General features: G+C 39.8%; 1 protein-coding gene across 3 annotated transcripts in view; it reads right to left on the reverse strand.

The window, feature by feature from the left end:
* Positions 1-381: 381 nt before the first annotated feature.
* The window catches only part of LOC121957629 (retinoic acid receptor beta-like), a 195,594-nt gene continuing 181,712 nt past the window's right edge, over positions 382-14,263 (reverse strand). For all 3 annotated transcript variants that reach the window (XM_088090241.1, XM_088090243.1, XM_042506318.2), the window contains 2 exons: positions 11,182-11,340; positions 382-8,995 (listed from right to left, as the gene is read on the reverse strand). In XM_088090241.1, coding sequence (XP_087946367.1) covers positions 8,682-8,995; positions 11,182-11,340 — 473 coding nt within the window. In that variant the 3' untranslated portion in view covers positions 382-8,681. The remainder of the gene's footprint in view (positions 8,996-11,181; positions 11,341-14,263) is intronic.

Below are 14,263 nucleotides of genomic sequence, written 5' to 3' on the forward strand. Positions count from 1 at the left end.
CAAAGTGGGAATCGTGGCCAAAAAACGCCAAAAATCTGATATTTTAGCATGTCAAAAAAATGGCCACCAAGGCAATAGTATAGCATGGCGAAAAAAGGCAAAATTTGGCCGCTCCTAAAAATGGCTGAAAACTACATAGAATAGCTTTTAGCGATCCGTAATGGTATACAAAGTGGGAATTAAGGCCAGAAACATCTCATTCGTTAAGATTTTTGATTAAAAATGCTCTGACATCTTAGCTCTTTCTAAATGTTTCTCCTGGGTGGAATTCCTCACAGGCCTCCTGGAGAGTTGGTAACAGAAGGTGTCTTTTGAAAATGTTAAACAGCTGTCCATGGCCCTGGCTTTAGATGTCATAACATGGATTCCCATACAAGAAACTTAAAATAAATATATTTTTATTACTTTGCCAGGACAGTTCATGGTAAAGTTTAACAGTATATGAACATAAAAAGCATATGTTAATGTACAAACAAAGACAATATTTAAAATGGAGAGCTGAAACCAATTGAAGCTCAAACCTCAGAGGCGCTCTTAAGGTCGACTTCACCCTTTAGGCTGGCAGCAGGGGTTGATTAGATAAATCCGCAATAACCCCTGCCCCAGTCCACCCTCATGCCCAATAAGACATGACCATCATGTCTCACATTAACACAACTATACAACACTGCATATGATTGGTGGTGAGGTTCTCTGATACTGATGGAAAAAAGGCGACTCTGGACAGTTTGCGATGTCTACCATGAACACCTTTAGGACGGACAACAACAGAGCTACTGTTAATGATTGATATTGAGGTTCACAGTCATGTTTCTGGCTCCTAGGTTAGGTGTCTTATCTAGGGTTAGACCGATATGTTAGCATGATATTGAGCTTTTACACCTGTAATGCTCTAGTATTGTGTTTTTTGTGTTTTAAATAGTTGAGGAGCTAGTTATCAAGTAAGCTCTTGTCATATGTCGTGTCATATGCCTTGTCATTGTGTTCCGACTATAAATGTAGGTGGAAAAAACTTCACGTTAGCCTTTACTTGCAATTTGAGTCAGATATTAGGAATTTCTGACCCTTAAAAATAATACATGAAAATCAAGAAGTTGTTGATGGCTACATTTACATAAAAGGCAATATTAACTATGATTCAATCAATTTTATTTTAAAGAATAACTAAAGCCCCCACTTTTGACTTGAGTACTCTTTGACTAGCTTGAGAAAAAAGTCTTAAAGCATTGGCAGGGTTTGGAGGGAGGCCAAGACACACCCAGTCACCTAATCATGCTGCCTCTTAATCCACAGCACCTCCCTGCACCATTTTCTTTCCTTCAGTTTTAATGCATTTTAGTGCTATTCCACAAATATCACAGTTAACGTATTTGTAATTTTGGGGGCATTCAAGAGTGCACATTTAAAAAGAGGATTCATCCAAAACTTCTAAAAATTAACAAATTTTGCCAAATTTTGCATTATTCAATCTGTTTTGTTCCATCTCTGTAGATAATTGGCCAAATGAGAACCCAATGGGGTATAGCAGCTGAGCAGCTAACTTACAATTTACCCCGCCCATTAAGTTGCATGGGGATAAAATGGTTTAATACCATAATCCAGCTGTTAAATACATTCAGTGGAAATCAACCTTTATTTGTCTTTATGCGTCACTGAGCAACTTTCATAGGAATGAGTAGGGGCCTGCCTCCAACACTGTATCCAGTTCTCTTGATATATCCATTAGTGGCACATGAAGCCAAAAAAGTTCAACTATCTGGGTAGAAAATTCCACCGGGTCCTTTGCATCGCTGGACCATGTGGCAACCTTCCAGTTTAGTGTTTTGCTAACTCAAACAGATTTACAGACATCAATGTAAGTCTGAAAAAATGCTTTTTGGCCCCAAACCTCATCACATGATGGACCCAGAGGTTGTAATTCCATGGTTTGGCCACTGTGTCAAATTAGTTTCAAAGCCTAGTGCTGTTCCTGGGGGCTTTGTGGCGGGTGGCTTTTGGGTTTCTGGTAAAAAAAAAAATAAAATTAAAATTAAAAAAAAAAAAAAACAACTTTATGTAATTAACTACAACTGTTAAAAAATATCCAAAGATCAGTTTTTCCTTGAACTATTATTGGCACAAATCCATTACAGCTAATTAAATCCCCCCAAAAATATCAGTTTTCAAAACCCAATATCGGTCAAACCCTAGTTCATTAGTTGATCTGTTAACCAAATAGCTGTCGATTGATTGCGTTTGATTGATTGACGACAGCTGATTGGCTCCCTGGCTGTGAAGGGGGCATGCAGCTCTGTTGTTTGACATGAGTACAGTAACAGAACATATCGACGATATCAGGTTTTTGAGGTGACTTGGTCGTCCATTTCTCCCATTGGTGGGCTCCTCTTTCTCATTGTCCCAAATTATATATATATATGCGTGTAATGTGTGGAGTCACACCTGGATGCCCAGATCAGCCCACCAAGTTCCAGTTCCTTCTGCTTTTTTTTCTTTTTTTTTTTTTTTAAACTTGGATGTGAGTCGATGTTCTCAAGGACAAATAACAGAGCGTCTTTTCCACAGAGCTGCCAATTGGAATGCAAAGCACACACCATTTATATAACATCTCTGCAGTGAGCTAGATAGTAGAGTATTACAGTTACGTCGGTACAACATTCAACAGAAACGAACAAGAGTAATTCAGCATTGTGAAGTTGTTTCCTAACAGATAACAGTCCCTGCTGCAGCCAGGCGCCTGAGGGCTGTCCTGACACTTCAGGGGTGGATGTGGACATTCTTCGGCTGTGAAGGTTTTCCAGCTTAAAAAAAAAAAGAAAAAAAAAAGAAAGAAATAAAGTAAAACACAAAGATGCCTCCCTTCATCTCTCACCAGGAGAGCAAGACAGAGAGAGAACCAAGGGAGAGCATTTCCTATGTTACATTGAGATAGAAGTAAGTATTCCTTAACACTGCATATCATTCTTCTGACAGACTCCATGACATTATTCACATTCAAACACGTTAAAACGAAAAACTGAAACAGCTCTGGTTTCCCTTATGATATGTATTTCTGAGCAGGGATGGAATGCAGATGGGGTTTTTATTATGTGCCGTTGAGACCCAGAACCCTTCACTGCCCTAAAGGGTTTTCTCACTTTCCTGTTTTGGATCAAATACAAGAAACCGAATGACTCATCTAGTCACTGCAACAGTTTTAGGATGTTCATATCTCTGCGAATATTATGATGTGTTCAGGATTTATAGGGAGATATTTGTGCCAGATTTTGGATTTGCATTTGTATGTAAGTGTCATCAAACTTCTCATCTGCTGTTTTCAAAGAATAAAACTGTCAAGCTCAACTTAAAGTCAAATTTTGTTCAATAGGGTAGACTTGGTAAAAGCCCCAGAGCAAGCAAGTAAGATGACCTTGAGCACACACTGTTTTGACAATTTAATCACTTCCAATCACACTACCTCTCAACTACTGTTTCCAAGACCAAAATGCATTTTTGAACGAGGCTTCTTTTTTTAACTTTCGAAACGTTAGCTTATCACATCAGTCTGCATGCTAAAATACGCTAGGCCGATTGACTCTTGACTCTAGACAACACAATCCATTTGTCAAATACTGTCGCTTTGTCATGCCACTCAAGGCCTCCCTTTAGCGTCTCTATGTGACGCAAAGCTGAAACACGTTTCAACGCTTAATGTTGTTAATGTCGTGAAGCGGTCACAGCTAGGTTTAGGCAACACAAGTATTTGGTTAGTGCCGATAAAAGATTAAGTTTTAGGGTAAAATAAGTACGTTTGCTGCGTAAAAATAGGGTAACGCGACATTAATATGTCAGATGAGTGAAATTATAGAATATTACATTAAAACATTCACTTCTGGTTTAACACGGGACACAAACTGCGGTCTCCTACGCAAAACTCATGTTTTGTTTGGCCCATCCACCTCCCCTAAAACTGTCAGCATCAAGTGTGTGTCACATAAAGACGTTAAAGTTGGAGTAAATATCACACATCGAGGGGCATGACAACGCGTTTGTATCTGAGAACCTAAGGATGAGAACAGGCTACGCAAAGTTCGCTGGATCATAGAAAGTTTGATCATCTTACGTTCCAAGACAATGAAGCAAACTCCATCTGCTGATGAAGATCATGTGATATGACTGAAAGCTCCAGAACAAATGAGCAGGTGAACCTTGAGATTGTTTTGTCAACTGCTGTTTCCAAGAAAGAACCTCCAAACTAGGCGTGAGGTTCAATCCGGGCTCGAAGATGAAATTCATTAAACAAACAAACAAAAAAAAATTCAAAACCGAAAGAGGACACACATTTAGCAACTGTCAAAATCAACATGTCCTTTCACCGTCATGCCATTTCATACTACTACTTCAGTCAGTGGGGTTGATCTAAGGTTCTTTAAATGGTAATATCACAATTTGAACTTGGATCCATTTGGCTTCATAACTGTATAAACAAAGTCAATAAAAAATAATTATTGATCAAAGTCAAAACTTAATATAACTTTACAAATTCCTACTGGCACAATATCTGCCTATAAACCTTTACTTGTGTTACAAACGTGCTCAGTTTGTGTTGAAACTAAGATCGAGACACCTGTAGTGCTGCAGACCTATGGCATTTCCTGCATCATTTCCTCAATAAAGATCTTTTTCCCTAAGCAGCATAAAACCATTTCCAAAGCTGTTTTGGTATTAATATTCTCTGTGACGGATACATTTTGTGCTTAATTTCTTTAAAGCTGAACTTTGGCCTCCTCCTTTAGTTTAGAGAGTCTGCGGTTAGCCTTCACACTGTTCAGTTTCAGTACTGCATCTAGGTTTCAAAGATTCAACATGTTTAAGTGCTACAGTTAGTTTATCCGCTGTGCTGTAAGTGAACAACCACTTGCTATCGGAGTTAATGGAGCCGTTGTTCAGCCAGCGGGGACAGCAGGGTAGTGAGGGATCTGGGTCCTGTAAGAGGATATAATGGAGTTTATTTGTTATTGTTTAGTATCATGTGTGACCTCAGCTGTGCAGAAAAGCAGCTTTCTGGGATCATCTTCTAATTTCAGCGGGAACACCTCACCCGATGCAAGACACACTGCCTACTTCCCCGCCAATGAGATTAAGAGCTCTGTTGGATCTTCTGTCCAAAGAGAAGCTTTACTCGCCTGCACTTCTCAGGGGGTTGAGAGGTCATCAGGAATCTCGTTTTGCATCATTAAATGTAGCTTACACTGTCAAGTCTGAAGAGGAAGGCGAACGTTTGGAGAGGGCTTGTGGATCCCACCCCACCGTGTGCTTTCTACATTAGTGTACAATCGTCCCGACCCACATGGTCCGGTCATCAGTGTGTTTTAAGGATTGCATTGCCCCCGTGTTTCACCGGTTCTAACAAGACACTTCTGAAAAGGGAGAGAAAAGCGGGTTGAGATGCTCTGCTCATAAGGCCATAACAGAGCCCATGTGTGTTTGTAGAGCCCGGTTGGTAGTACATGCTGTTAGCGGTAGATACACACTCATTAGGTTGACAAGTCAAATCTGCCACAGGCTGTGATCAGACAGAAAACCCGAACACAAAACGCAGTACTAGGAAGTTAACATGGAAAGCAAGAATTTAAAGGGCATGTGGAGGGTTACACTTAGACCTAAAGCAACATGCCCTTTAAATTCTTGCTTTTCATGTTAAGGTACAAGGTATTTTGTACTATGTACCTTAACTTGGAAAACAATAATTTAAAGGGAATGTGGAGGGTTACACTTAGATCTAAAGCAACAAATAAGCTTCAGATAAACCACTGTTCATTCTGTGTGATTCTTGTTATTATTTCGTAGTTTTGGCCACGATTCCTATTGGTTATGGTAATATTGTCATCGCCAGAGTAATAGACTGAATTACATTGTTTGTTTACTATAACTTCTGGGTACCACGTATATAAAATGAAATGGTGCTGAGCAAACAATTTCTCAGTCAACTAGTTTTTAGCCACCCACAAAAGGGCCCTTCAGTTAAAAAAATCATTATCAGTTTAGGTGTACGCTATCAGTAGCATATTTTCACAGCTTTACCTTGCCGCCAGACAGTCCTGAAGCTATTATCTAAAAGCCACCTCAGTCCATTGACAAAAACAGTAATTTTACTTTGCAGAACATGGGAGTTACTGCTCCTCTGCTGCCTTTATTTGTTAGTGTGTAAGGTAAAGTGAAGAAAATATTCCTAACATAGTGTACACTTGAAATGACACTAATTTGTTTGGCTAAATTACGTTTTGCTGCTGCTCCCGTTCATGGCAGAACATTGCTTAGCTACATAATGTCAGTTCTTGTTTTTTAAAGACTAGCAAAGCTGCACCGTACATAAAATAAGCACAGCAGAAACATCAAATATGTTGCACTATCGTGTTTAACTAAATATATTTATCAAGTCTGCCGATTTCACATATCTCCTTCTAATAAGTTAGAGTAGCAACAACTTGGGTGTGTTCACTTTTCACTTCTACTCCAGGTAGATAATGTTACCTTGTTGTCAGACTTAAAAGTCATGTTCCTAGAACAATATTAGCTTAACTGATAGAAATAAGGACCAAAACTACAAAGAATGAAAGACCAAAACTGTATTAAAACTGAATTATAAACCTGAGTAAGGCTAAACTTGTTAGTGAAAAATCACAAGCTTGCTAAGCTTAGTGCGTTTAGGGGTTTTGCTACTTGCTGAAATTGCATGCTCTGATATGACTGGTAGCTTACAGGCTTATGCTTTCTTAAAGTTAGGTAACATCAGATTGTTGTGAAATGACTAAATCAGTGCTCTATGATTCAGCATTGCCTTTCTTGCTTCTTGGGCTGCTGCTCATTTAACACCAAGCAAGGCTCATGCTGGCTCTGTTTGCTGACAGAGGGGCAACAAGCCAGTCTGGAAAGTGAGAATGTGGATACATGACGTCTGTTTCAATTTTTTTATGTCAGTTTAATTGTTCTGCCTGTACTTGGAGCTCAGTCACCAGGAGAAAATGTTGGCATTGTACATTTCAGCAGGACTAGGAGTCCTAGGAGTACCTTACATTTTCTCTTTTCACATGTATATCCCAAGCATGAGTTTTTGGTGAACCATCACTGGTTTTCCAAAGGCGAATATGTGAGAAAAGATGTTTTTCACAGAAACGTTGCTGCCTTTCTAGCAAGGCTTAACCCCTAAGACCAGTATTTTTAAGTCAAAACTGGTTTTTGTGCCTGAACCTAACCACATGTTAACATGGTACTGTTAAAATGTACAGTTTCAATGTATCTGCTACATAATGTACATACGTAACATATTCATGGTTTGCAGAAATGTACAGTAGCTACATTTTTTCTACCCGGTTATATTCATAGGTATTCTCTAATTAATTAGTTTCTCTGACAATGACACACTTTTTGCACTTGTAATTTTTCCTCAGAACAAGAAAAAATATGTAGGTGGAAATTAGATTTACAAAAAGACTAATGAACTAAGTGAAAATAAGCTGAATAAGACTAGAAAACAGATTCTTTTAGGGGAAACATATTGTAGCAAACTACTGGCTTGTTTACCTTTTTTAACCTTCAAACTGACCAGATGATGATAATAAAGTGCGACAGTTTAAGCTGAATCATGGTCCAGTTGAAGTACAGGCTAACAGAGACGTGGATACAAAGAAGTGCCCTGTGCGATCACAGCCTGCTGCAGAAAAATCTCTGGCATCTATCAGCAGCCTAATTTCCCCAATTTGTTTTGACAGTGAGGTAAACTGATTTACTGAGGAGATACAGCCAGCAGATGAGTTGATTTCATAGACTGGCCTATTCTAAATCTAATCTCGTTTGTCGGGTCTCAGTGATTCATGTCGAGACTGAGGCTTAAACAGACGCAGTCAATCTGATGAGTGTGTACCAAAGGCTTCTGCTGTTGTGCTTCTCTCCTTTGAGGAAACGGTTGAACAGACTCAGCTGTCGATATGGAGAGCTTTGCATTCTGGCGGTGTGGATGTACACTCATTCATGTAGAGACATGAACCAATAAGTGTTATAAAAGACAAAAAACGTTTTAAATATAGGAACAAATATAAAATATTAGACTTCCATAATGTCTATATGCAATAACATTCTAGATAACTTTTTGAGGGACTTAAAATTAGTCCCACTTTAAACCTTGATGTATCGCCTCAAAGATAATATTTAAGACAATGAAAAAAGCACCACAAAATTCATCATAGAAACAGAGATCTAACCATACAATGGTATGTACAATGTACGTATGCCAACAATACGAGAGATGAGAAGAGATGAGGACAGAGAAAGAGAGAGAGAGAGGAGTAAAACCACTTATCAAACTCCCGTCATGCAGATAAGAATTTACACAGGAGACCTGAGGAGTATCATCTCTGGCGGTTTTGCGAGGGCCACGCCCTTCCTGTCGCAGTCCCTGTCCCAGAGACACCACGCCAAATAAGAGCTCAATTCAGAATTATACACAAAGCACTGATCCTTTGAGGCCTCCGTGTTGACGTTTTCTTTTTAAGGAGAGAATTTTAGGGGAACAGGGGAGAAAAATAGGACGAGGATATAAAGATAACGTAATACCAAGCAAAGGATTTGGGATAGAGGGGTTATAGGGGGTCGGCGACTTGCCTGGCTGTTCCTTTTTTGTGCAAAGGACTGTCAGAGAAAGCATCCTAGGGCTCGTCGCTGGGTGGTGTGGCCGTAGCCCCCTCGGTGTCCAACGACTCTGGCGACTCTGCGGCAGCGGTGTCCTCATTGGGGCTCCCCTTACTGCTGGGGCTGGCCTCGGCGTCAGCTGAAGTGCTGCTGCTGCTGCTGCTGCTGCTGCCGCTGCTGCTGCTGCTGCCGCTACTGCTGCTGCTGCTGCTGCTGCTGCTGCTGCTGCTGCTCTGGCCATCCTGGCCCTCTGAGTTCTCCAGCATCTCCTGGATGAGCGGCGGCATGGAACCCGGGATCTCCATCTTCAGAGAGATGACCCGCTCTGCTCCTGCAGACCACGATGAGGGCATAATATGGAGATTCAAATCGGACTGATAGACAACATAAAAATAATGGACGCAGTCCCTATGACACGCACTGCATTGTGGACTCACGTTTTGAAGCTGGTATTTTGGCCCACGCCATCTTGGATTATTGGAGCCATTGGTGACCTTACTTGGACAAAAGGGTGAAGCTAACTTAACGCTAGCTGCTAGCTTTGTAAGCACAGTGCGTTTACAGCTATAACTAAGTGTGATAATGCTAATTTTTACTAGTGAAAACTAGGCCTATAACCATTAAAATTCAATGTACTTATCAAAAAAATGAACATACGACTACTTAAAAAGTCTGTAGTACAACCAAACTCTGAACAAGCCTTTTTTTAAGGTGACAAAAACATTGCAATTAGGTATCATGAACTGAAAACACACTGAAATAGCGACATACCATAATTATGTTACCAGTGTTATTGCCATGGGAGTGGCTTATCACTGAATGGCACTCGCCCTTAATTATGCATAACTTTAAGCGTCAATAACATTTAAACTGGTGAGTTACACAAAAATTAATCCCAGTACAGTTGTTATTAACAGGAAAATGAGCTACAGATAACAAAATAGTTTTTGGGTTGTTTTTTTTTTTGTTGTTTCTGTACCAGTCTGTCAACATGCTTATTTCTGCTTTAAAGTTTGGCACTTATCATGAGTGTCTATAGGGATCAACTCGCTCTTGGAGCCAGCCTCAAGTGGCTGTTCCAGGAACTGCAGTTTTTGGCACTTCCACGTATGCTTTATTTTCTGGCCCTGGAAATTGCTGATAAGTGTTTTTTCTTGATGGTTGAAACAGTGGAAAAAAAAAAATTTAATTAATTAATTAAAGAAAAAAAATCTCAATTCAAGATCCACTTCCTTACTTTTCTCTTGGTCTGATGCATAAACTTTACTTGTGACAATACATTACAGTTTCCTCTAAACCTTTCACACAACCAAGTTCCATACTTATTTCACGTGATGATAACTGAGCCATCACTATATAGAAAAAAAGAGATCTAATGGACATTGAGATGAGTTTTTTCTTTGTTACTACGTTTTTAAGCCAAAATGAGGCCGTGTTATTGTTGCTCTTTAAACACCTTTGATCTGATATCTTGTGCAAAATAATAATGAGGAAAACTTTAAACGGAACCTCTTTATCAACTAAAAGGCAATACTTTCAGTTATGCAGTGCAGTTTAAAAGCAATGTTTAGCTGTTTTAGAGGTTACCAAATACAGAAGAGAAAATGAAACTTTAAAAAAAGGACGAGGAGACAAATCAAACTAGTACACACAGTAAAAGCATCAGTAAGAACATAAGCTGGTAATGCAACCAAAACAACCTATGCAACATTACAAAAAGGCAAGTTGAAAAGATGGGATTTAAGGACGGATACAGGGTGGATAAAGTAGGGACACCTACAATAACTCCTTCAGGCATGTCATCCAGAGTCAAGAGGACCAGGTCTGTGGAGGGGCAGGAGGATCTTAAAGTACACTCAGGCTCACACAGGGTTAAAGGCTCAGCAGTATAAGCTAGTCCACAATGTGCTTCAAAAGTTTGAAAGTTGAAATCAATAGGGTTTCACATGAAGCAAGTTTAGAGAAGAGAAACATTTTTCCTTTTACCCGTAGTGCTGTTAATCAGTCACGATCGTTTTGGTGTAAGTTGTCGAGTGTTTGGGATATCGGCTATAGAGATGTCTGCTTTCTCTCCAATATAATGAAACTAGATGACACTCGGCTTGTGGTGCTCAAAGCACCAAAAACACATTATACAATGACTCTTTTCACAAATCATTACCTGGTAACTCAAGATAATACACAGACCAAGTTGTAAACAATGTCGAGTATACAAGTGCACATCCTGTTCAGAAAATGTAGTGGCTTAAAAGTAAAAGTTGACAGAAAAAAATTCAAGTACAGAACAGACACTCCCAAAAAATACTAAAATACTGTGGCAAAATATTGTTACTTTGTTACATTGCACCACAGCTACTATGACTGGCTTCTTCACCATAGCAACAGTGGTCAAAGCTTATGAGTACTGCAGTACTTAGAGCAAAAGTGATTATACTGCCCCTACACAATTAAAACTTTTTAAAAAATGACTAGAATCACTTAGTAAAGTAAAGTACTGTAAGATGATGTTGTTCCTACCTTTAGCGCTGATGCTGCGCAGGTCTGTGATCTTCATCAGGGTTTTGGGGAACATGTGCGGCTTGCTGGGCCGACGCTTTCTCACATAGATCTTCAGAGCTTCCAGGAGCGGCTCCTGGAGCTGGTCCACCTTGGAGGGCTCCTCCAGGTCCTGACGGTCTGACACACACAAAGAGACAGAGACAGAGACAGAGACACACACACACACACACACACACACACACACACCAATCAAGTCAGACTTGAGGCTCAACTATGACAAATCCATGTCTCGGCTTTATCTGATGTAGACAAGCTGGAGGCTGATACATGTATCACAGCGTGAATCCTGCTTTGATTAAATAGGAAGAGTTTATCTCATTATGTCAACTCATTTGCTGCAGAGGGGAGATTGCAGAGATGGTTACAATGAGATAACTTGAGCAGAAAACTAATTTGAATCCTTTCTTTTGAGTCGTAGTGTTAAGCTCTGATAACTGGGGTTTGAAAGTCTCAAACAGCAGGGAAGCAACGACCGAACCCATCAGAACTAATCAGCAGACGCGGTATTCAAAGCTATGTGCTTATTCACGCAACACTTTTCTGCACACAGTGATTATTAGGATGACTCAGTGGTCAAATGCATGAGCACCTCTGCTCTGGGAATAGAGGCGCTGGAAAAAATTCCCTCCATCAAAAAATGTTTTGGACCTTTAAGCTGGCAGTTTCCTTTGACTCCAGATGTCTCCTGCTACATTCATCATGTTTATAGCTATTATCTGACTTTATTATACATCATGTTTAGCTATAGGCAATGTGAAAAAGACCAAATGTAATTTATTTTCTTGCAGGTATTAAGTGTGAACCCAAAGGCCAAAATAAATGCTGGCATTGTAGATTTTTGCAAAATGCAGCTATGCAACATTTGTACATTACTATTAACCAGAAACAGTAAAATTTTACGTTTTTTTTTTATGTTTTAATGCATACTGTGAAATGTGCACCAAACAAAATAAAAATGTCAGACATAGTGTGTCTGTTTCACACCACTTCTGTCTGTCTATCCCATTGCTAAAACAAAATCACTGTGCTGCAAAATGCTGCTTGTGCAATTTTATGTCTAATTTGTGTGAGAAATTCTTGAGCAGAGCTGTCATAGGATGCAAAATGAATTTAGGTGTAAACTGACAATAAAGTTGTATTCCATCGTACTTTCCGATGAGTTTGATGTCACACAAAGCAGCAACCCAATTTGCAGAATAAATGTATGTTACTGCAAACGGATATGTTACATTTGTACATTATTATGTAGCAGATACATTAAAACTCTCCCTTTCTTTATACTTCGACAATGCTGTGGTTAACACATAGTTATGGTTAGGAATAGATCATGTATTGGCTTAAAACACCCGGTTTTTGGGGCAAAATTCAGGAAATGCAGCAATGTCTTGATTAAAAAACAACTACTTTTTGTGACACTATCCTGGCAGAAACATAGCCAATGGTTTCCAAAAAACAGTTTTGTTTTTGTTGGTTGTTGGTCTTGAACAAAGGTCTGCAGCTTGGTGCTTGCCTTGGTGTCACGCCATCCACCATCCGCTCCACCTCCTGATGACAAAGTCAGCCCATACACTATGTCACTTTAGAAATGTTGATATAATTCATATGAAATGTACAGATGTAGCATATCTGTGGATTCTTTTCCACAATCCCATATCTTTTCATAACTTTCAGTGATGATGACTAATTCCATGTCTTTTTCCAGGCCTGGAAATGTGATTGTGAAATTCCATGACTTTTCCAGGATTTATATCATTTGTGGAAACTCTGAAGATATGCTTTGACTTATCGTGTTTTAAGACATTTCAAATACATTTCTGTACCAAATTTGGAATGACTGGTTGAATGGTAACATGCACTACACCATCAGGCCGGAAGATGGCAGTGTGTGCACAGAGATCCGCAGCTGCAGCACCTGCAGTCAAGGTGTGTAATTATTACAGATGCAATCAGAGGTGGCTCACACTGTCCGTGGATTATGCAAGAGTCTGTAATATTTGCAGAGTCTCTGGGGATTGAGTATATAAATATATATTGTTGAATGAAACCCCGGCAGTGACTGAGCCTCAGCACCGGTGAAAATGAAAAGTAGAGAGGAGAGAGGAGCGTGATAGTGACAACTGTGGAACTTTTGGTGGACATACTGTAAAACTTTGAAAGCGTGTGTGTGTGTGAGGGGGAAAAGGACAGACTTGTGTGCGAATGTGTGTGTAGCCTGACATGAGGGAGTTAGTCATGCCTCTGGTATCTCGGTGGAAAACAACCAGAGAAGGCTTATTTCCTCGGGGAGGGCAGTTCAAACATTCCACTCAGCTAACTGACGCTGCTGTGACATACCTGTACGTCAGCCCTCTCTCCTCTGCGCTCCCCCCCGTGTTTGGCTGTCAGGATAGTGCTGCCTCACTGATAGCAACCTGTGGTTGACCTGGTTTCAGACTCCTGTGGATTCTGGCTTACTTTCATCCCAAACTGGGCTGCAGCTCCGCTCAATATTTATCTGGAGGAATCAATACAGGCTGACTATGTTGAATGGAGAGCAGTCAGGCATGGGTGTAATGTAGAGTGGATCAGTTTATTCATTGCACTTGATGTACTCCAAAACTATCAAGTCTGCTTATATCTTTAAATCAGAATTTATGCTAAATATATGATGTAATCAGGCTGCAAAAAGCCTTTAATTTGACAAATCTGTCTGACAGCATGAAAGAATGTGATGGGATTTTGCAGACAGACACTGATGTTTTTTGGCTGAAGCTGCAGATACCTGATACTTTACAAAAGTATTTCCAAACCTGAGGGTGAGCGCCCCCAAGGGGTCGTTAGCTGACTCTAAGGGGTCAAAGGGTGATTAACAAGATACTGAAAAGGACTAAAATGCTGGGATGTTTCAAATCTTTGCTTTTTAAATGAGACATACTGTTCAAGTGATTTTTTTTTCCAGTACAGCACACAGATTTGATTTGTAATGTACAACTACTAAACAGCGCTGATCAAATATGAATCAAGATTTTGCACTGCCAATTTCTCACCTCAGATGTTTTCA

This window comes from Plectropomus leopardus, chromosome 17, assembly GCF_026936395.1.
Source record: "Plectropomus leopardus strain MGB_pleo_1.0 chromosome 17, ASM2693639v1, whole genome shotgun sequence".
Classification (NCBI taxonomy): Eukaryota; Metazoa; Chordata; class Actinopteri; order Perciformes; family Serranidae; genus Plectropomus; species Plectropomus leopardus.